Raw genomic sequence first — 22,733 nt, 5'->3', positions numbered from 1 at the left:
GGCTTAAGGACTGGAGGTAATAATGTATGTGAAGGGCTGATGAATGCTTGTAGTCAGACTGTAGTCTCTCTAGAGTTCCTTCCTCGGTTGCAAACTAAGTAAAGGCTTTTTTGTTTGTTTTACACATTATGAGTCTTTTATAGTCAGGAAAACTACACGGATCTCAACTTTGGCAATTCAGAGAGTCCGATTAACATGGCAGAGACAAAAAAAAAAAAAATATATATATATATATATATATTAAAAACTCGGAAAACGCGCTAAACCCGCAGGGAGCGCTGGGCCGACCTCCAGTATCCCAGCATTCCTCGCGCTGCTCCCGTAGTTCCTTCCCCGAGTCTCTATGGTAGCGTCAGCCTCGGAGGCGGCAGTGACGGTGGCGTTTCCTTGAGGAAGAGTGAGGGTTCCAACTTTCCTGCTGATCTGGGAGGTGTTGGGCGCGGAGGGTCGAGATGTCAGAGAAAAAGCAACCCGTAGACTTAGGTCTCTTAGAGGAAGACGACGAGTTTGAAGAGTTCCCGGCCGAAGGTAACCGCTGTGCCCCGGTTTCTGTGCCGCGCGAACGGTGACTCAGGCCTCCGTGTGGAGGTGGTTTGGTCGGTCGGGCCCAGCTGGGGGCACCGGCGGGAAGTTTGGACTCCCAGGGCCGGCACTCGAGGCGCTAACGCTCATCCCTCAGTGGCGCCCCAGCTTCGGGTTTGGGGTGTCGCGCTGGGACTCATTGGCGAGGCCCAATGGCCTCAGCTTCCGTACTGGGAGGAGCCACCGTGAGTCTGGACCCATAGCCCCGCGTCTGGGATGGTTGGTCCCTTTACTGTTCATCTGGGTTACTCACCACTTAAACTTTAGTTCAAGTCTACATAACTTCCTTTTCTTTTTCTTTTCTTTTCTTTTCTTTTTGTTTTAGCAGTCTTTCTTTGCCTTTAAACCTTTCCAGAATTGAATTGTCTGTAGTTACGCCAATGCTGCTTAACTTTTAGGATGTTACAAATGAAGCCTGATTAAGTAAGACAGAAGGGTAAGATATTGGGTGCTTAATACACATTATTGCCTTACTCCTGTTCCTCACCATTTTTGTCACTTAACTGTGACCTAACTTAATGCTTTATAAGACCCTACAACTTGACGGGTATGGTGGCTCACGCCTGTAATCCCAGCAGTTTGGGAGGCCGAGGTAGGAGGATCACATGAGGTCAGGAGTTCAAGACCAGGCTGGGCAACATAGCGAGACCCTGTCCCTACAAAAATAAAATATATATTTTTAAAAAATATATATTTTTTCAATTAAAAATACACTTTTTTTTTTTTTTAGTTTCAAAACTAAAGACCTTTAGTTTTTTTGTTGTAAGTAATAGCAAATTGCTAACATTTCTTGAGTGGCTGCTGTTTTCAGGAACTTGTCTAAGTGCTTTACTTGTAATAGCATATTCCACTTTCATAAATTCCACTAGGGCCTACTTCCTGTATGCCCTAGACCATTCTTTAGATAAACTGAAGCTCAGAGTGAAACGTTCCTGATGTCTCATAACTAGTTAGAAACAATAGAAGTGGAATTGGGACACCTGTTCTGATTGACACCAAAGTTCTTAACTTTAGCTGTACTGCTTCTGTTTGTGAGATTGCTGTTACCAGTTAGGTTTTCAAAATAGGCTGCTTTATTGACTAATGGTTGATGAGTAGGACTTGTAAATATTTACCTTGTAAGAAAAGGAGATTACTTTCTGAAGGTGGTAGAAAGAGAATTGTGGTTAATGGGGTACACATCCTGTTGCATCAAGCAATTACTACTTCACTAAAATTGTCCCAAGTTGTATACCCTATCATGATCCTATTGTACGTAAAACCACATAGCTGGAACATTTGTTCTATTTATAATGTACTGTTACTTTGTTTAGTGGAAGAGAACATTAGTGTACATGCTACAGAAACTCGTAAACTAACCCAAAGCACATTTCTTTTCAGTTCTGGAATTCATTATGTATTGTAGGCATTCTTAGTTTTTTGTTTTGGTAATGGATTTATCTGTTCAGTCATGTTTCCTTTGGCTCACTTTCAAGTTGCGTCATAATCTGCCAACGTAGAGCTGTGTCATAGAAAGCTGGCCTATTGAAGGTAGGATCTTCTTACTCAAACTTCATACTTCAAATAACATTGTTCATGATCATATACAGGGTGGAATGTTAGGCACTTTATTTACATTATATAATCTAATTATCACTATCACCCTGAGAATATGGAGGCTCAGAGACAAAAAGAAAAACAAACAAATAAACAAAACTTGCCATTATGTCCAAGCCAGAATCTGAAAGGTCTGTCTCTCTGATCCAAACTTTATCCGCAGCATTTAGCAGAGTGCCTAATACATAGTAGGTGGTCAATAAATGCTTGTTGAATGAATGATGAATGAACTCGCATTTAAAATGAGTAGTTAGTTGATAATTGACTGCTTAAAAATGATCTAGAGATAACTATGTACCTGATGGTACACTTGATTTTTTTCAGCAACTTTCATCAGCTTTTGCTAGTGTAGTTTGTGCTTGTTCTAAGTTTATGCTGTGAGCAGCAATTTTTCGAAGTGCCAGTAGTTATATAGTAAAACAAAACAAAAAGGTAAAAGGAAAAGCAAAGAAAATATTCTAAGGACAAAAGACTCACAACAGACTGGTTTATTAACATTAAGTAATTGACCATTTATGGGTCTCCTTACAGAATGTTTGTTGTCTTCAGATATCAATGTGTAGAATTAATTCATTCAGGAAACTTTCCATTTTAGAATGAGAAACATTTTTAATGTCTATTTTGTTCAAGTTTCTCTTCTCTGGTTTATGATTTGGAGAGGTTTTTCTTAAGTTAGTGAGAAAATCAGCCCACAAGGTGAAACCACTCAATATTTACTCATGAAAATTGTTCTGATGAATAACAAAACCTAAAGAAGAACAAACTTGGGAAAATATCACCAAATAATTATTTCTTTTCTGAGAATCTACATTTCTGACATGTTTTGGTCTAGTCAAGGTTTAGAGTCTGTTGCTATTCAAAATGTGATCCATGAAACAGCAGACTTGGCATTGCCTGGGAGCCTGTTAAAACTGCAGCATCTCATCGTTCCTCAAACCTAGACCTACTTAATAAGTGTGGGCTTTACCAAGATTCCTAAGAGATATGTTTGCACATTAAAGTTTGAAAAGTATTACTTTGAACAGTGACCTATTTTCAATATTTTGGTATTTGAGTTTTCACTTCAATTATTAATGCCCTGATTTACTTTCAAGTTCTTTCTGTACTTTGGAAAATTATTTTTCTTGTAAGTATGCCGTTGACAAATTCACTAACAGATACAAATTAAAATTGCTGTTGTTAAGGCAGCCTGTGAACATCTCTGCAGTGTATATAACAGATCGTACTTTCAAAGGCTTTGTTGAGTCTCAGTGCTCCGAGAGGTTGCCACATGAAAGTCATTACTCATGGTTCGACTAATAGATTTTCTTTTGGGAGTGGGTCTTCCTTTTGGAAGTGGCGTTGCTACATCCATCTTGTGTAAGAATTTGTTTGGTGGGATGTCCATTTAATCATTTTAAGGAAAGGGATTTTTTATTGTTTCTTCTCTGTCTCTCTCTCTCTTTTTTTTTTTGGTTGTTCGAGATGGAGTTTCACTCTCGTCGCCCAGGCTAGAGTGCAGTGGTGTGATCTTGGTTCCCTGCAACCTCCCCTCCCCGGTTCAAGTGATTCTCCTGCCTCAGCCTCCCAAGTAGCTGGGATTACAGGCATGTGCCACCACGCCCGGCTAATTGTGTATTTTTAGTAGAGATGGGGTTTCTCCATGTTGGTCAGGCCGGTCTCGAACTCCCGACCTTAGGTGATCTGCCCGCTTCTGCCTCCCAAAGTGCTGGGATTACAGGCATGAGCCACCATGTCCAGCACAGTTTCTTCTCAATAGCCCTTCAGTGTAAAGTGCAACACCTGGAAGGAGTCTCTAAAGGTACAAATGCTGCTTTTATTTTTTTCCCCCATTCTGTAGCCTGTGAATTGGTGCTACATTGGCAGTTCCTCACAATTTTTCTAATTGGTGGGTGTGTAATCTACTGGTCATTAAGCAGGAGCTGTTAAAAAAAATCATGTTTAAGATCTTTGTAATATACAGCCTCCAACTTCTTGACTACTTAAACTGATTTAGAACCGCCTTTATTAGGAAGACATTCAATGTCCTGGGTGTGATTGATTTTGATATGATTTTGGGAGCTTTGAAATGGTTGGAATTTTAGGACCAGAGGGTGACTTAAAAGTCTAGAGAAGATTTCATTTTTCAAAGCATGTGGTTAGGTTGGTGGTAATAGAGTCAAAAACTGAAGTAGTCTGTAATTTATTTAAAACTTTGACTACTTTTTTGTATCAAATTATTGAAAGAATTTTTAAAAATATTTTTATTAGTTTCTCTGACAATTAGATGTAGATTCGAGTAAAAGAGGGAAAAGAACAAGTGCTCCTTTAGATTCTTTTATTCTCTTCCTGTGCCAGAATTGAAAGTTTTTTTTTTTTTTTTTTGGAGAGAGAAGCTGTTTTAGAATATTTAGAATGAAATTGAGTTTGCCTGCAGCAGCAATAGCATTTACAAGAGTGAGATTATACTAAGTATTCTGTACTTTTTCTGTATTAGGTGAAATTGCTATATAGTCTGAAGAAATCAGGAGCAGAATACTACCCACCTCTCTGCCCTCTGGCCCCTTGAGAAATTTCTGGATAATACAGTGTTATGATGGGAATCTGTCTGTTGAGGCAGACAATAGACTAGCAATCCCCTAATGCTGCCAGCATTCTGGAAAAAATGAGGCACTATCACCTGTGCCTTAAAAAGTATGACATCTTACAGTGGTTCTTAACCAAGGGAGTGTTTTTGGATGTCACATTGACTTGACAGGTAAGAGTATAGGAAAACTGCCAGCATTTAGTGGATAGAGGTCAAGGATTTTATTTTCGTGCCTGCATGAGGAAGAACTGCCCTGTGAAAAATGCTATTGAGAAATATTTATGTGAACATCATATACCAACAGGACTAAACATTGAATAGGAGGATTCCGTAGAATCTTAAATGTAGAAGATAGGTGTGACCAATATTGATAGTGTCACACACCATGCTAGTCAATTTACCTAGTGCCAAAAAGGGCTGTTGCTGTTTTTGCGTTATTAAATGTAATATAGTAGACATGACCATCAAACATTTAAATTAGTTACATGGTGGTAGCAAGAAATGGAGAACTCATGTTACTAAAAAATTTTTAAGAAAAAATATGTAATCTGTATAATGATTCGCAGAGTACCTGTTGAATGTCCATTTTTGATAATTGTGTGCAAGAAGAAAGTTTTTGAACCCCAGGATAGAATAAGCATGATGAATCTAGGATTAGGCCTAGATTCAAATCTACCGTTCATAAACTTTCAGCTTGTCACCTCATGCTAGTTACTTAACTTGCTCTTTAAAATATTTTTATAGTATATTATATAGGATAATTGTATAAGTAAATGCTTATGGTAAAAATTTAAACTTATGAGTATATAAATTAAAAAGTAAAAGCACAGTTTCCCTCTACCATTCTCCAAAAAAGTTATTTATGCCTCAATGATAGCCAATGTTAAATGTTCTTTTCTTTAGTATCCTTCCAGAATGTATTTATAAATTGTACTTGTGTATATATATCTTTTAAATACACACACAGAAGACATACTATATATACTATTTCCTCCTACTTGATTTTTATTATTTAATGTATCTCTAGTACATTTTTGCATCAATATAAAAATCTACCTTATGCCCTCATTGTGTGCATCTTAGATAGTCTAGTCCCTTCTTGATAGATATTAGGGGTTTTTTTGGTTCTTTTATATATGTGTGTGTGTGTGTGTGTGTGTGTATGTATTTTTTTTTTTAAAGAGACGTGGTCTTGCTCTGGTGCTCTGTCACCCAGGCTGGAGTGCAGTGGTGCTGTCACAGAGTATTGCAGCCTTGAACTCCTGGGATTGAGTGATTCTCTGTCTCAGCCTCCCTAGTAGCTGGGAGTATAAGCATGTGCCACCTCACCTAATTTTTTTTTTTTTCAAATTGTTTTTTAGAGATGTGGTCTCACTGTGTGCCCAGGTTGGTACTGAACTCATGGCCTCAGCAATCTTCCCACCACAGTCTTCCCAGGTGCTGGGATTACAGGTGAACCACCACACCTGGCCTTTAAAAAAAAAAAGGAATATGCTGCAGTGAGTAACCTTACAGCTTTAGGGTTTTTGTTGCTTAGGTGTTGGTTTTTTTTTTTTCTGTTACAGATAATGAATATGTTTACATCTTTTTGTGTGTGTGCTAATCTATAAGATAAACTCCTAGAGAGGAAATTGCCAAATTGAATTGGCAGACTCGTTTTTATTTTTTATAATATAATTTTTATTTTGAAATAATCTCAAACTTACAGAATAGTTGAAAGTACAGTACAAACATTTTTCTCTAAACCATTTGAGAATAAGTTGCCAACCTGATGGCCATCACTCCTGAGTATTTTAATGTGTATTTCCTACAAAGACATAGTCACAAGACAACCATCAAAATCAGGAAATTAACACACTGATGCATTACTATAGGTTTGAGCATCCCAAATCTGAAATCCTCCAGAATCTCCTCCAGAATCTCAAACTTTGTGAGTACCAAAATGAAATTTCAGTTTGGGGGATTTGGGATGCCCAGTTGTAAATATATAATGCAAATATTTCAAAATGCAAAAAAATATAAAATTTGAAACACTTGTGGTCTCAAGCATTTTGAATAAGGGATACTCAACCTGTATGATCTGATCCACAGATCCATTTCAGCTTTCTCCCATTGTCTCAATAATGTCTTACTGTAGAGTCATGGATTACATTATCTTGTCATGTCTCTTTAGTCTTCCTTAGTCTAAAGCATTTCCTCAGTTTGTCTTTAACTTTCATGATTTTGACACTTTAGAAAACTATTGGCCAGATATTTTGTAGAATGTTCCTCAACTGTGCCTATTTCCTCATGATAGAAGTTCTACATTATAGTCCTGGTGCTCTGTTCTTATGACATCTTTTTAGGTGGAACATTATTCTCGTTTGTTCCATTACTGGGGATGTTCACTTCGATCACTCTATTAAGGTGGTGCTTGTTAGGACTTTCCATTGTTAGGTTACTAATTTTTCCTTCTAATAGGCAGTTTTGGGGGAGGGACTTTGAACGTATGTAATACAGTATTCCATTGATCATGAAACTTGTAACTTGTTCATTTTTTAAAAAATATATAGCAGTGTGGACTAGTGGATTGTGACTCAGTAGGTTATAATTTGTAACTATTATTTAGATTCTCAGATTGTCCCATATTTGAACATGCGGAACCCCTTCAGGCTGTCTTCTGTGTCCTTTTGCCATGTCTCCATTATTCTTTGTGCAGTTCGTAGCATTCTGGCACAAGGTGTATTCCAAACTAATTTTATACCTGAAGCCAGCCATTTCTCCAATGTGATTTCTTTTTAGTGGAGAATGGTATTTAGAAGGCAGGGTCTTCACTCTGCTTGTGTTTATTGCTTTTGGGATATTCCTACTCCCAGACCCTCTAAGTGGGAGGAGCTAGGGATGTACAGGAGTGTGTGTGTGTGTGTGTGTGTGTGTATAAAACCATGGGTTCACACAGATGTCTCCAGTTGCAGTTCAACACCACTGGATTCATTCTAGTTTTTTCCCTTTCTACATCTGTTATTCCCTTCAATAGTGAGAAACCTGGCTTCCATTATCTTCAATGTATTGTCTATTTGGTCATCTCCCTTCCTAACCAATCTTTGGTGCTCCCAGCAGATGCCCTTCTCGCCCCACTCGGGCTCCACATTTTATGCCAGGCCACCCTCCCCTCCTCTAGTGTGGGTGACTTCTTCGTTCTGGCCAGGCTCTGACACACCAACCACATCATGCTGCCTCTCCACAAATTCCCTCCTTGCTCTGCTTGGGCTTAGACACTTCATCTTAGACCTGGCATGTCTTAAATTTTGACAGATACTCTCAAATCGCCTTTGAGAAGGGTTATGCCAATTTGTTTCCATCTACAGTTCACCTTTTCCCTCATAAGCTTGCTACACTAGATAGTAAACATTTTAGTCATTACTGACCTCATGAATGAAAAGTAAAATTGTATCATTTTGATTTGGATTGATTTTTTTAAGTAAGATTAACCGTTACGTTTTTCTCTGAGCTGTTACCATCTTAATACTCACTTTCATTTTCTGTAATATATGGCTAATAATATTTATTAGAGTCATGAAAGGATTACATTATTGTAATGGTTGGCCTGGGCTGCCATAACAAAATATCATAGACTGGGTGGCTTAAACATCAGAGATTTATTTTCTCACCCATTCTGGAGGCTGTGGAGTCCAAGATTAAAGTGTAGGTCAATACAGTTCTTGGTGAGGCCACTCTTCTTGCCTTGCACAAGGCTGCCTTTGTGCTGTGTTCTCTTGTGGCGGAGTGAAAGAGTGCATGCTCTCTGGTATCTCTTAAGGCATTAATCCCATCATGGGAGCCCCACCCTCAAGACCTCATTCAATCCTGATTACCTCCCGAATACCGTCATATTGAGGATGAGGGCTTCAACATAATAATTTTTTTGGGGGGGATAGAGGGGCAGGGGTATAAAGATTTAGTCCAGAACAATGATGCATATGTAAACAGAGTCTGGCACAAAGTTGGTATTCAGTAAACATTAGTCTCCTGTTTTCTCTCCCCTCTAATGTACTTAGGAGTTTGGATTTTGGATGATGTTTAATATTTATTTAGAATTTGAGCTATGTCTGACATGTATTTAGTAATTTTGAATATATTCAAATTTAAGATTGTTAAATTTGTGAGTTATTTGATAATTGACTTATTTTGCAGTACTAGAAACTTGTAAATTAAAAAAAATTGCCATTAAATGTTTTTCCACAAGTACTTAAACAATAACATAAAATAGTAACATACATTATTTAGGGGTACACACAGATTGGAATGAAAAACCCCCAAATCAAGATGCTGGTGCTTGGGAAGGGATAGTGAGAGGTGTGAAGCAGGACATTAAACACTGAAAAACTCTTTGAAAAACTATTTGGTTAGCTATTTCATTGGTTCTATGGAATGCGCAAGCAGTAAGCAATTGTGGTTTAAGTAGTGTTTAATGTTAGTACTTGGTTGTTAAACATTACTCATTGAAAGATGTGATGAACTGTGAAAACATTGAGAAGAAAATAAAAGTTTCAAAAACTGTGTACAGTTGACCCTTTAACAACATGGTTTGAAGTGTGAGGGTCCATTTATACACAGATTTTTTTCAACTAAATGGGAAAAGGAAATACGATATTTGCGGGAAATGAAACTCACGTGTACAGAGGGCTGACTACCACTTGGCTGACCATGTTACCTGAGTATGCATAGATTTGGGTATACTTGGGCTGTCCTGGAACAAGTACCCCGAGTATACCGAGGGACAACTGTACTCTTCTTCGTAAGTATTTAAAATTTACCAAATATCCTTAATCCTTTGTCTGGTTGTGTACTCTGTTGTACATGTAATGTCTGGTAGAAATTGTTTTGTTTATATTCTAGGACATATTTCTCCACTCACCTCCCTCATCCCACAAGTTGCCTTTCTATGATTACCATGTAATAAAGGATTTATTCATTTGACATATATTTGTTGAGTGTTTCCTATAAATCTGGTAGTGAAAAGTACGGAGAGAATGATATTAGCTGCCATGTATCAGTACTGAGTGCTTTACATACACAGTGTCATTGAGTCTTCATAGCTCTTTGAGGTATAAGTTTTATACCTAGAGATCAGCAAAATTTAATTTACCCAAGGTCACAGTTAATTAGAGGCTGTCCTGAGGCAAATTTGACTTCTATAGATATTTGTCTTTGAACTTAGTAAGTAGTAGTTGTCAAGAGAGAGAAGGATCAGTGGTTTTAACACCAAGCTAGAGTGCTTTAGTATTTTGGAGGGGCTTATCCTGGGGTGGGACTCCAAGCCCTTTTCTCCCGACCCCCAATTAAACCAGAGCAACATTGCCTTTGTTTCTCTTACCTGTTGGGCTTCTGGGTAAGATGTAATTTGGTTTCCTTCAACTGATAGTAAAGTGCAATAGCAGTTCAAAAGAAACAGATTACTTCCAATTACGTACAGTGTGAGGTAGCAGCCTTTGAATGGGGCTTTCAAATAGGAAAGGGTTTTGTTTTGTTTTGTTTTTGTTTTTGTTTTGGGTAGGGGTTGGAGATTTACTTTTGTTGCCCAGGCTGGAGTGCAATGGCGCGATCTCAGCTCACTGCATCCTCCGCCTCCCAGGTTCAAGCGATTCTCCTGCCTCAGCCTGAGTAGCTGGGATTACAGGCATGTGTCATCACGCGTGGCTAATTTTGTATTTTTAGTAGAGATGGGTTTCACCGTGTTGCCCAGGCTGATCTTGAACTTTTGACCTCAGGTGATCTGCCCGCCTCGGCCTCCCAAAGTGCTGGGATTACAGGCCTGAGCCACTGCAGCTGACCAGGGGTTTTCAAAAGAAGGGAAAAGGTATAGGTGCTTTGAAGTAAAAAATAAATGTGTATGTATATTGTATTTGCTTGTGAAATAGTAGTTGCAAATGCAGGTAGTTTGCGGCCTAAGCATGGAAAGCTTTAAGCCTCTGACCAGTTTGGACTTAAAATCCTTAAGTAGATGAGAAGTGGTTTTTAAAATGTTTCATTTGTTTGTTTTGCTTATGACAGTGATACGTGTAAGTTTCCTTTAGACAATATGCTGAAACATTAACCCAGCAGAATTAATTTGAAAAGATATACTAGAGTCAGGGAGGTTAATTAGCAAATTGTTGAAATAACTCAGGTGAGGACTAAGGGCGAAATAAATTATTCTTAGAAATGAAGTGAAGAGAATGATGCCACAATAGTAAGGGAGGTAGAAGTGATGAAGCATTAGCAACTAGTTTGATACGGGGTGTTGAGAATAAGAAGAAATCTGGGGTTGTGATTTTGCCCATGCATGTCTAAGAATATACATGGTAGAGTTGAGATTGGATACCCTTGACTCAGTAATGTCAAGGGTAGATCAGAATGAGGGTACCGAGATGAGGTGAATCTAGGGCATGAGGGCTTGGAAAAGATGAGAGTAATGGCTTTTGTGAATTTTATGGAATTAAAAATAAAACCACAAATCTACTAGGTTCAAGAAGCCAAAGAAAAAACAAATAAATTTTTAAAAATTTATGCTGGAGAGGATGTGGAGAAATAGGAACGCTTTTACTCTTTTGTAAAAAAAAAAGCTTTTCTAAATTAGTTCAACCATTGTGGAAGACAGTGTGGTGATTCCTTAAGGGTCTAGAACTAGAAATAACCATTTGACCCAGCAATCCCATTACTGGGTTATACCCAAAGGATTATAAATCATTCTGCTATAAAGACACATACACATGTGTGTTTATTGAAGCACTATTCACAATAGCAAAGACTTGGAACCAACCCAAATGGCCATCAATGATAGACTGGTTAAAGAAAATGTGGCATGTATATACTGTGGAATACTATGTAGCCATAAAAAAGGATGAGTTCATGTCCTTTGCAGGGACATGGATGAAGCTGGAAACTGTCATTCTCAGCACACTAACACAGGAACAGAAAACCAAGCACCACATGTTCTCACTCATAAGTGGAAGTTGAACAATGAGAACACATGGACACAGGGAGGGGAACATCACACACTTGGGCCTGTCAGGGGGTGGGGGGCAAGGGGAGGAATGGCATTAGGAGAAGTACCTAATCCATGTGGGACTTAAAACCTAGATGATGGGTTGATGGGTGCAGCAAACCACTGTGGCACATGTATACCTATGTAACAAACCTGCACGTTCTGCACATATATTCCAGAACTTAAAGTATAAAAAAAAATCACAAATCAACAAAGAGAACCAATGAAGTGGAACCATTCTGTCAGACTTACATCTTTTTAAATTCTTGATGAAAATAATTGGGTTTGGATTTCCTTTTTAAAAAATGTAAGAGTAGTTATGAATGATTGTGAAGTTATTTTGATCCTTTGTTTCAGACTCTTTGCCACAAATAACTGAAAGCTCACCAACAGCCTGGTGATAAAAACATTGTTTATGACTTGCTTTTTGTTTGAAGTTCTTCACTAACATTTTTGGTCCTTGTTAGAGAAAATATAGTAGTAAAGTGGTGCAGTGCTAGGTATTGATTTCTCAGTCACTGACTAGACATTAGATCTGCGGGGTATACGCGTGTTTGCATTATGATAACCTACAGAAGTGAAATTTTGAAAAAAAATAATTTGTTTCATACTCCCTCAGCAGGAGCACTTGTAAATTTATCTCAGAATCACTAGATATGGTGTGGCTTCATTATCATACTCATGAGTATAATGATGCTGTTTGTAAGTATTGCTGTTCTTTTACACACACCTATGATGGTGAACATTCAATTGAGTATTTTTCTTTTCATGTAATGTTCTGTATATACTTGCATGTTTTGTATTTGAAGAAACTTGGTTGGAGATTAGGTTGTTTGTATTCAGAATACCTTTATTGTTATGGAATAAGAATTTGATGCTCTTGAAATTGGTGTAGAATAGAACATTTGCAACCCTATTTAGTATGAGTGGAATTTCCTTTTTACTTTTCTCAAAAATGCTGTATTTCATGCCTTTCAGAAATTTTGAAATGTATGTTGCAGAGTAGGGGAAAGTAAGTATTAAAAGAATTTTTTAAGTTGAGAGAAAATTCTTTTTGTACTTAAATGTCAAGGTGATACTTAGGTGAAGTGTGTGTGAGATCTTGGATAGCTCAGATTTTTTAAATTTAAAGCTAGTCACAGATGTAATTCTCAACTAGCCAAAGTGAAGAAAGCCCAATTTGGGACAATGTCTAAAATAAGAATTACTAGAAACTTACATATTAGGCATCTGTTACTGGTTATTTCCAATTCTGACTTTTTAAAATGTAGGTTTTTTTTTTTTTTTTTTAACCGATACACATCTGGAGGCATACACATTGAAGTAAATACAGCTGTGGTTATTTACATAATTAATCACAATTCTGGCAATGCATTTAGTGTTTAAGGTAAAGTATATGCTTTATAAGGCCATCCGCATATTGAAGGATGGCATTAGACATGAGGTATCATATCAGGTATCATGGGTATATCATTGTTTGGTAATATTTTGTCCTTTTAAAAATTATTTCTGGAGTTAACCCTTTAAAACTGAGTGATTACAATTGCTTGATTGTCAGTGTAGTGTTAGAGTTGAAAATTAAAGCACAATTCAGAGATCCAAGAAAATGTCAGCTAAACCCAGAGATTACAATAGTTACAGCTTTTTCGTGTTATACATTGAGTAGAGTTTGTATGTATTGTAACTTACATATATTGTAACATGTATGTATAGTATAGAGAATTTGTAAGTGTTGGAAATACTATTTTGGGGCATTATACCTACTATCACATAAGCTTTTTATGTAATATAGTTAAGTACATAATCCAAGTTAATAAACTCTTTAAAATATCTATCTAAAATAGATTATAGATTCTGGTTTGTCAGTGTTAGCACTGTTTTTCTTAATAGTGCTCGTATTAATTTTAACTGCTTAATAAGTTGTAATAGAAAAGAGGCTATTTCTCAGATTCCTCCTCTATGATAATTGGAAGGATGGTATGCTATTACATAGACATCAGTGCTTCTTACTGCTTAGGATAACGGTATTAAGGCTACAGAGTTTATCTAGATTTATCAGATAATTAACGAAGAATTTGGCCAGCTCTTTCATCTTTGTTCACTCAGTAGTGTCATAACTATGAAGTACTGTATAGTAATACCAAAGAAATATAGAGCTATTGTTATGAATCTTTTTTATATGTTCTACCTAAAATGTTGCTCACGGTATTCTTTTTCCCCCTCTTCATGAGCCCGTTCCTTTTTCCTGGGACTTTATCTCTACTTTTTCCTTTCCTTTCCCTGCCATTAAAATAGCATGAGATGGTTATTAGAGGAAGGAGAGATGCTTTATCTTTGTTGTAAATGATCATTAGAGTTTAACTTTATAAACTAAAAAAATTGGCCGGGCGCGGTGGCTCACGCCTGTAATCCCAGTACTTTGGGAGGCTGAGGCGGGCAGATCACGAGGTCAGGAGAACGAGACCATCCTGGCTAACATGGTGAAACCCCATCTCTACTAAAAATACAAAAAAGTTAGCCAGGTGTGGTGGCGGACGCCTGTAGTCCCAGCTACTCCGGAGGCTGAGGCAGGAGAATGGCATGAACCCAGGAGGTGGAGCTTGCAGTGAGCCAAGATCGGGTCACTGCACTCCAGCCTGGGTGACAGTGCGAGACTGTCTCCAAAAAAAAAAAAAATTGTACCATTCTTAAATATTTTTTCCCCTCTCTAATTAGTTAAAAGAAGTAAAGTCAACTTGAAGACATCACTTAATAGCTATTGAAATTAACATTTTGAATCAAATCATAATTAAATGAAAAAATTTGTTTCTTAAAAGATAGTTGCTTTAAAAGATAAGACTCTACAGTATTTTTCAAAGACTTACAAGGTTAGCAGAAAAGTGTCAAATATTATTTTATATTTCTGGCTTGAATCTTTTGACACATGATTATTTCCTTTTTAGGGACCAGTGCAGATGGAAGCGACCTACTTTAAACAGTTTAGGAAACTGGTTAGTTGGAAGTGGTTCAAGCTGAGTAGAAAAATCTGCTTGTTGTCTTAGAACCTTGAAACAGTTCTGTTGTGATTTTGAGTTATGTCACCCCCTTAAGAACGAGTATCTAGTCTTTATTTAAATTATTTTTTTGTAACATAAAACTCCATTAGATATCTTTATAAAGACTCCTTAAAATAACTATAAAATAGATAATTTCTATTTCCAGGCTCAACCCACATAGCATATTTAGAGCTTGAGATTTGAGGTTAGAGAATAGTGGTAATACATATGTACTTTCTCACCATTCTAAACAAAAGCTGAAATCTCAGTCTCAACCTCCCCTCTACCACTACCAAAGAGAGGAAGAAAATCTAGAAAACTAAAAACTACAATATTCTTCTTTATGCATATTTACGTTTATTCTTCCTTTAAAAATATAAATTTTGTATCAGTTATATTAGGCAGATACTAGTGGTGGCGTACAGTTTGGTCTACTTTTAAATATTTGTATATAAGTTATCCTTGTGTTTTGCAGTTTTAAATTTCACACTGGTATCTTCCTGCCACTCAACTTGCTTTAGGGTTGTTTTGTGTTGTGTTTTGAAAGATTGTGAAGTAGACCTTCCAAAAATGAGTACAAAGAAAAATCAGTAAAGTAAATCTCCTCCTGAAATTACAAGTTTTCATGGCAGGTGGGATTTTTTGTATTAACTTCTGTTTCAGATTATCTGCAAACTCAAGAATTGAGAGAACTAGACAGCATAAACTCAGATTTAAGGAAGATACCATTTTTCATAGATACGGTTTTAGCTGTTTTTGAATTGTGAGTGTTCAGTAGCAAGCTTTTCACAGTTTTTGTGATTGTGGAAATAATGTATGAGAAATATTTAGACAGCATCTGTTTCTATTTTTAGACTGGGCTGGCTTAGATGAAGATGAAGATGCACATGTCTGGGAGGATAATTGGGATGATGACAATGTAGAGGATGACTTTTCTAATCAGTTACGGTAAGTTTTAAGCCAGATTTTTATTGTAGTTCAGTATTAATTATAAGCATGGAATATGTAATTTACGTAGATAATTAACCTCTTAAAAGCTACTTAATCTTTGAAATAGGTTTTTGAACTGTGTAAAGTAAGATATATTGTCTTCATCTCCTGTGATTCTAAACATGAACACTTTGAGTAATTGCCTACAAATTTTATTCTTTCTGGTCTTTTATAAAGGTAGTAAAATAGAAGCATATTTGCCATTTCTTATCCTTGGGAATTTAATTCTGTCAATGTTAATTTCCTACCAATATCAAATAACTCAGCAGAAATTAGAATCATAAAGTGCTGGGACCTAATAGACTGGTGATTCTCAAACTGGAATGGAGATTGGGGTTGTGAGAATGTACTGTGTCATATTCATGTATAAATCTACCTGACTTCGTTTATTTATTGAGGTAAAATTCATATAACATAAAATTAAGCATTTAAAAGTGTACAGTTCATTGGCTTCTAGTACATCCTCAATATTGTGCAACCAACATCTCTATTTAGTTCCAGTATTTTCAGCATCCCAAAAGGAAACAGTACTTACTAAGCGGTCATTCCATGCTCTTTCTTCCCTTAATCCCTGGCTGCTGCTGATCTGCTTTCTATCTCTAAGGATTGGCCTATTCTGGATGCTTCATATAAATGAAATCATATAATATTGTGACCTTGCGTGGGTATCTTTTTTCACTTAGTGTAATGTTTTCAAGGTTCATTCGCGTTGTACCATGCGTCAGTACTTCATTCCTTTTTATGACTGAATAATATTCCATGTACATGTTCCATATTGTATATTGTATTCCAATTTATAATACTATATGGATTTGCCACGTTTTATACATTCATCAGTTGATGGACATTCAGACTGTTTCCACCTTTTAGCTATTGTGAATATGCTGCTATGAACATACATGTACGTATATTTGAGTACCTGTTTTCAATTCTTTTGAAAAAAAATTATATATATATAAACAGAAGTGGAATTGTTGGGTCATTTGTTAGTTCTGTATTTAACTTTTTGAGGAACTGTCAAACTGTTTTCTACAGCAGTTGAACAATTTATGTCCTTACTAGCATTCGTACTAGCAGGGTGTGAAGGTTTCAGTCTCTCCACATGCTTGCCAAAACTTATTTTTCTTTTTTTGTTTTAAATTATAGCCATATTTTAATCTATTTTTTCTTTTGTTATTTGTGCTTTTGGTGTCATGTTTAATAATTCATTGGCAAATTCAAGGTAGTGAAGATTTATCTCTGTTTTCTTCTAAGAGTTTTATAGTTTTTGCTCTTACATGTCAGTCTTTGCTTTGGGTTAATTTTTGTATATGTTATGAAATAGGGCTTCAGCTCATTTTTCTGCATATAGATGTATAGTCCTTCCAGCACCATTTGTTGAAGAGACTTTTTTCCCTCCTAATTTTATTTTGATTCAGCCTGTATTTATCTGTCTTGGCTGCAAGAATAAATAGACTGTCATATACTTTGCTCAAGTAAAGATATAGAAGATGTATGTATTCCAGTCTTCTAATTTACTAGTCTAATAAGCTTGTACAAACAGAAAAGTTTATAATACATTTTTAAACTTTGATTTCTAATAGTGATGCAGTAGCACCAGCTCCTACACTGCATTGTTTTTATTGGCTCTATATTTTAAAGACATTAAGAATTTTGCTGGAGACTGATAATAATTTTACCCGTTTACTTTATTCTCCTTTTTAGAAATAGTACAATTTACCTTTCACTGTTATACTGATACTTCTACAATTTTTTATTTCCTTTTCTCAAATATTGCTGACTGATTTTTGACATCTTTTGGTTCTTCCAGTACCCTGAGATGTAATTATCCAGAGCCTTGAGATTTTAAACTGCTTTAATGCAGTTATCTTACCCGTCTTAATAAGTTTTCAATTTTGTCTTAATAATGTTGTTTTTCCTTTTATAGTTTTATGGACAAGATAAAATGATAGCTGTTGAACAATAATCCTGCTTTTTAAAAAAAATCTGTTAATATTACATCATCTGTTCCAAGCATTGGACCTGGTCTTTTTCATTCTTCATGATCAATATATGGCTCTTAAAAGCCCCTTCTATTCTTTTTACAGATTTCAGTTTATTTCGAGGATCAGATTAATTCTATGTGTACAAGCTCATGCACTTTCTTTTTACATTTGTCTTTGTTTTATTTCCTTCAAAAAATGAGCCATAGCCGGGCGCGGTGGCTCACGCCTGTAATCCCAGCACTTTGGGAGGCCGAGGCGGGCGGATCACAAGGTCTGGAGATGGAGACCATCCTGGCTAACACGGTGAAACCCCGTCTCTACTAAAAATACAAAAAACTAGCCGGGCGTGGTGGCCACGCCTGTAGTCCCAGCTACTCGGGAGGCTGAGGCAGGAGAATGGCAGGAACCGGAAGGCGGAGCTTGCAGTGAGCCAAGATCGCGCCACTGCACTCCAGCCTGGGCGACAGAGCGAGACTCCGTCTCAAAAAAAACGACAGAGCAAGACTCCGTCTCAAAAAAAACGACAGAGCGAGACTCCGTCTCAAAAAAAAAAAAAAAAAGAGCCATGTTAGAGAACACCCTACTAGCTTTTGAAAAATATGCATTCCCTTTTGTTCCTCGTTAGCATCGTTATGCTATTAGACTATTTTCAGGTCTTCCAAATGCTGTTGATCCCTACTCTGTGTTCTTAATCACATGTCAGAGTTTTTTCCCTGGTATGTTTTTGACATTTTAAAATTGAGGCTAAATAAGTTTTCTTCCTTTGACATTCAAAATAGTCAAATTCCTTTGAAGTTTTGTTTCTTTTGTGTCTTTCATTAGTACTTTCCTCTTAAAACTAATTGATACATTATTGAATACTATAATTTTTACCAAGAAACTTTCGGTAGTAAATATATTGATAATTAGATTTCACATCATTACATATTGCCTTTTTCTTGGTTTAGAAATAGAACGTTATATTTTTGTGGCTTACTGTTTTTATAATACACCCCCACAGTGCTGTTATGTACTCTGTTGTGTTTCTGCCTTTAGGTTTGTGGATTTCTGTAGGTATATCAGTCTATTTTTGTTGTTTTTGGTGGTTGTTTTTTGCCTGAGGTTTTAAATCTTGATGCCTCCATTAGTGAATAAGATTTTTCTTTTAATTCCCCCTTTGAGTCATGAGTGTTTTCCTCACTAAGATTGCTGCTACATTGCCAGTGGTGTCAAATAGAACTTACTGTAGTGATGGAAATATTTGAGAAGCTGCTGTATACAAGCAATCCAGTTACATTTGGCTATTGAGCACATGAAATATGGCTAGTGCAGCTAAGGGACTGAGTTTTTTGTTTTATTTAATTAAAATAGCCACGTATGACTACCATATTGAATAACACAGCCTCCGACAATCCTTGCTTTAAAAAATTTATCTTGATTAAAAAACTCACACAAAGTTATTCTTCCTAATCTTTTCTGTAAAGTACATGGAAACCCTTAACATAGTATCATAAGCCATGGTAAAGAATGGGGTTTACTGTTTTCTGATGTTATTTCGTCCTAATCCTATTTAACAGTGGAGCGGCATCTCAGACTCGAGTGTGAATCAGACTGCCAGGGTTCCAACCCAAGATCTGCCTCCTCTTTAGCCATATGAACCTTGGGCAAGTCACTTAGCCTTTCTGTGACCTACTTTTCTCACACATAAAATTCAGATGATAATTAGTGCTTTACTGCTAGAGTTATTATAAGATTTAAGTGATTTAATATGTGTTAAGTGCTTAGACTATGATGTGTGTTAAATAAAAACTATCCATGTAGCAGGCCACCCACTTTCCGCATTCTGCTTTCTCTTTCCGTGTAATTACCTTTAACAGATAGAAGTAGAAAGAATAAGGCCAGTTTGTGCTTCCAGGTAACTTGAAGTCATTCTGGTTTTGCGGCTTCTGATATCGTTTGTTTCTTTATATATTAGGAGAAATAGGTAGTAGTATGATTTTCTCAACCCTATTTCATGTCTTACATAAAAACTCTAAGAAGCCAGTATAGGCCAGGCGTGGTGGCTCACGCCTGTAATCCCAGCACTTTGGGAGGCCAAGGCGGGTGGATCACGAGGTCAGGAGATTGAGACCATCCTGGCCAACAGGGTGAAACCCCATCTCTACTAAAAATACAAAAAAATTAGCTGGGCGTGGTGGCGGGCGCCTGTAGTCCCAGCTACTCGGGAGGCTGAGGCAGGAGATTGGTGTGAACCCCAGAGGCGGAGCTTGCAGTGAGCCGAGATCGCGCCACTGCACTCCAGCCTGGGCGACAGAGCGAGACTCTGTCTCAAAAAAAAAAAAAAAAAAGCCAGTATAGTTCCTTATTTGCCAAATCTGATATAGCCATTGTCATAAAGCTGAGTAGTTTCTTGGATAGTAAGAGGACTTTTCAAACCTACTAGTGGTCATTAGTCTTTTTTCTTATTTTGTTGCACAAAGACTGCTGCTGTTTTTGTTTCAGATGGTGTATGTTCACTGTGTGTGTTGTATGATATTACAGTTGTGTTGGGGTTTTCTGTTTTTGTCTTTGTTGATTTTTCCATTCAGCAGCCTCATGATTATTAGTGTTTTTGTTTTGTACTTGGTGGCCTCAATTTTTTTCTTTTGGTTTTTTAAATTCTAGCAAAGAATCTTTCATCTTCTCTAAGAATTTAGCTGATAGAGAAGCATTTTATCATCTCGTTTGTGTTCGTAAACAATTTATACAGGCACTTGGTGACCAGCCACCTCCCATTAGGAAGGCCAATAGACACAAACCTGAAGGACAGATTTGGTATACTTGTTACTTAAATTGTAGGTTGAACTTTGGGTTTTTTTTGTTCATTTGTTTGTTTTTCTTGCCTGCTGTTAAAGTGAATATTCTACAGAGTAAAGTGTAAAATTTTAGCATGAGATAAAATTCAAAGACAGTTACCACATTCCCTAAAGATTGGCAACAAGAGTTTTTGTATGAAACATTTGAATTTTCTGTGATCATCAGAAATAGAATCTTTTAGCTTTTCCTTTCAGCCTTGATTCTTATTTTAATGTATACCACATTACATTTGTATAACTTTCTCTCGTTTAGCTCTCAAAACAATGGAGATAAGTTGTTACAAATGAAGGGCAGATACTATAATCTCCAGTTTCCTGAGGGGTGGGGGAAGGGCCCAAAGGAAGCAATTTGTTAGCAAAGGAAGGGCCAGAGTCAGAGACTTGCACTGAGCTCTTGACTCTTAATCCAGTGTGTATACCACCAGCCCATACTATACCCTAGCAGAAGACAAGGATGATTCATTTGAACAATCTGTGGCCTTGATATAATTTATGGAAATTAGCTCACTGTTTGTATTCTAAATAACTAAAAATTATAGGAAAGCAAAAGAGTTTTGAGAAACGAATACTAAATACTATACATTATTCCCGTCATGTGTTTGCATTGGAATAGTGTGGTGGTGTCTAAGCCAAATTTACTTGAGAACAAATGTCTGTCTTACTGGATGTAATGATGTAAAGCATATTAATCATACTTCAAATTTACTCAGTGTTTTATCATGGCTTAGCCATCTAATAATTTTGTCATAAACTTTTATCTGAATTGTGGCAAATAAGTTGCGGTGATATTTTGAATGGTAGTTTAAATAGTTTGAAGTTGATGACATAGCTAAACATTTTGTACAAATATTTTATTTAAGGCAGATCAACAATTGCAGATGACATTCTCAATATATGATTTATCTTTAGATTGGACAAATTATTTGAAATTATAAAAAAAAGTATCTTTATGTTTGTATATTCATGCTAGTATAAACTTTTGGGATTTTCATTCATACTTAAAATCAGGAAAGTAAAGTCTTGTTTAATATTCCATGACTTATTTTTTGTATTTATTTTACATATATGGTTAATGCAGAAAATTTTCACACACTTTTAAATTTGATTACTAATATATATGTATATATTTTGGTTAGAGCAATAGATATATGTCAATATGGAAAGCAATCTGTTTATTCTTTCTGCATATACAACAGTAATACAATAATACCTGTAATGATCATTATAAAATCTGGTTTGATAGTGATGTGTACTTTGCCTGAGGTTAATGAGTCTCAAAACTTATGTTTAAATATTTATTAGGAACAGAACATTCATATGGCATTTGGAAAGTATTTGAAGGATAGCAGTAACTCCTTCACATTTCTTCTACAAATAGAGTTATAAGACAATTAAGGAAGATAAAATATAAGTTAACTAATGGGAAAAGCAAAATTTTAAGTATTATATTGACTCATATCCAATTTTCTTATGTAGTTTTTTCTTCAGAGACAAAAATAAAACTATTCAGTGATACTGTAAACTGATGTCTCAAGCTCATTTATTTATTTATTTACTGTATTATTTCTGAAAGAATGTTATTAAAGAATGCCTGGTGATGTTCTTTCTGTTTTATCGTAGAGCTGAACTAGAGAAACATGGTTATAAGATGGAGACTTCATAGCATCCAGAAGAAGTGTTGAAGTAGCCTGAACTTGACCTGCTTAATAAATTCTAGGACATAGAAAACCCAGGATGGGACACTAAAAAAAAAGTGTTTATTTCATTATCTGCTTGGATTTATTTGTGTTTTTGTAACACAAAAAATAAATGTTTTGATATAATCTTGGTTTGGTTCAGAAGTCTTAATCTTTTGCCTCTAATCAATTTTCTTCTCATGATTTTCCAAAACCTTATTATATATAGATGGTAAAATTGCATATTATGAAACTTTTTTTTTTTTTTTTTTAATGTTAACTGAGTGAGGCTCAAGTTAAATGATCTGGAGTAGATTTAACCTGATTCCCAATTCAGTACTTTTCTTAAACCACATCAATTAATTGTTACTTCTGTTTTATAAGGAATTTCTTTTACATCATGTTGAACCTTAATCGCTTCAGTATTTTGATAGCTTAGGCAACATTTGCTGACATTTATAAG

General features: G+C 36.2%; 1 protein-coding gene across 1 annotated transcript; it reads left to right on the top strand.

The window, feature by feature from the left end:
* The first annotated feature begins 322 nt into the window (after positions 1-322).
* On the top strand, positions 323-22,422 carry SEM1 (SEM1 26S proteasome complex subunit). Its single transcript, XM_003896293.3, has 3 exons — positions 323-528; positions 15,640-15,733; positions 22,215-22,422. The coding sequence occupies exons 1-3, from the start codon at positions 453-455 to the stop codon at positions 22,255-22,257; spliced, it is 213 nt and encodes a 70-aa protein (XP_003896342.1). The 5' UTR covers positions 323-452; the 3' UTR covers positions 22,258-22,422.
* Positions 22,423-22,733: the final 311 nt, after the last annotated feature.

The sequence above is a fragment of the Papio anubis genome, chromosome 4 (assembly GCF_008728515.1).
Source record: "Papio anubis isolate 15944 chromosome 4, Panubis1.0, whole genome shotgun sequence".
Classification (NCBI taxonomy): Eukaryota; Metazoa; Chordata; class Mammalia; order Primates; family Cercopithecidae; genus Papio; species Papio anubis.
Note: the sequence above shows the minus strand (reverse complement) of the source record. Positions and strands in the feature narration are given on the sequence as shown.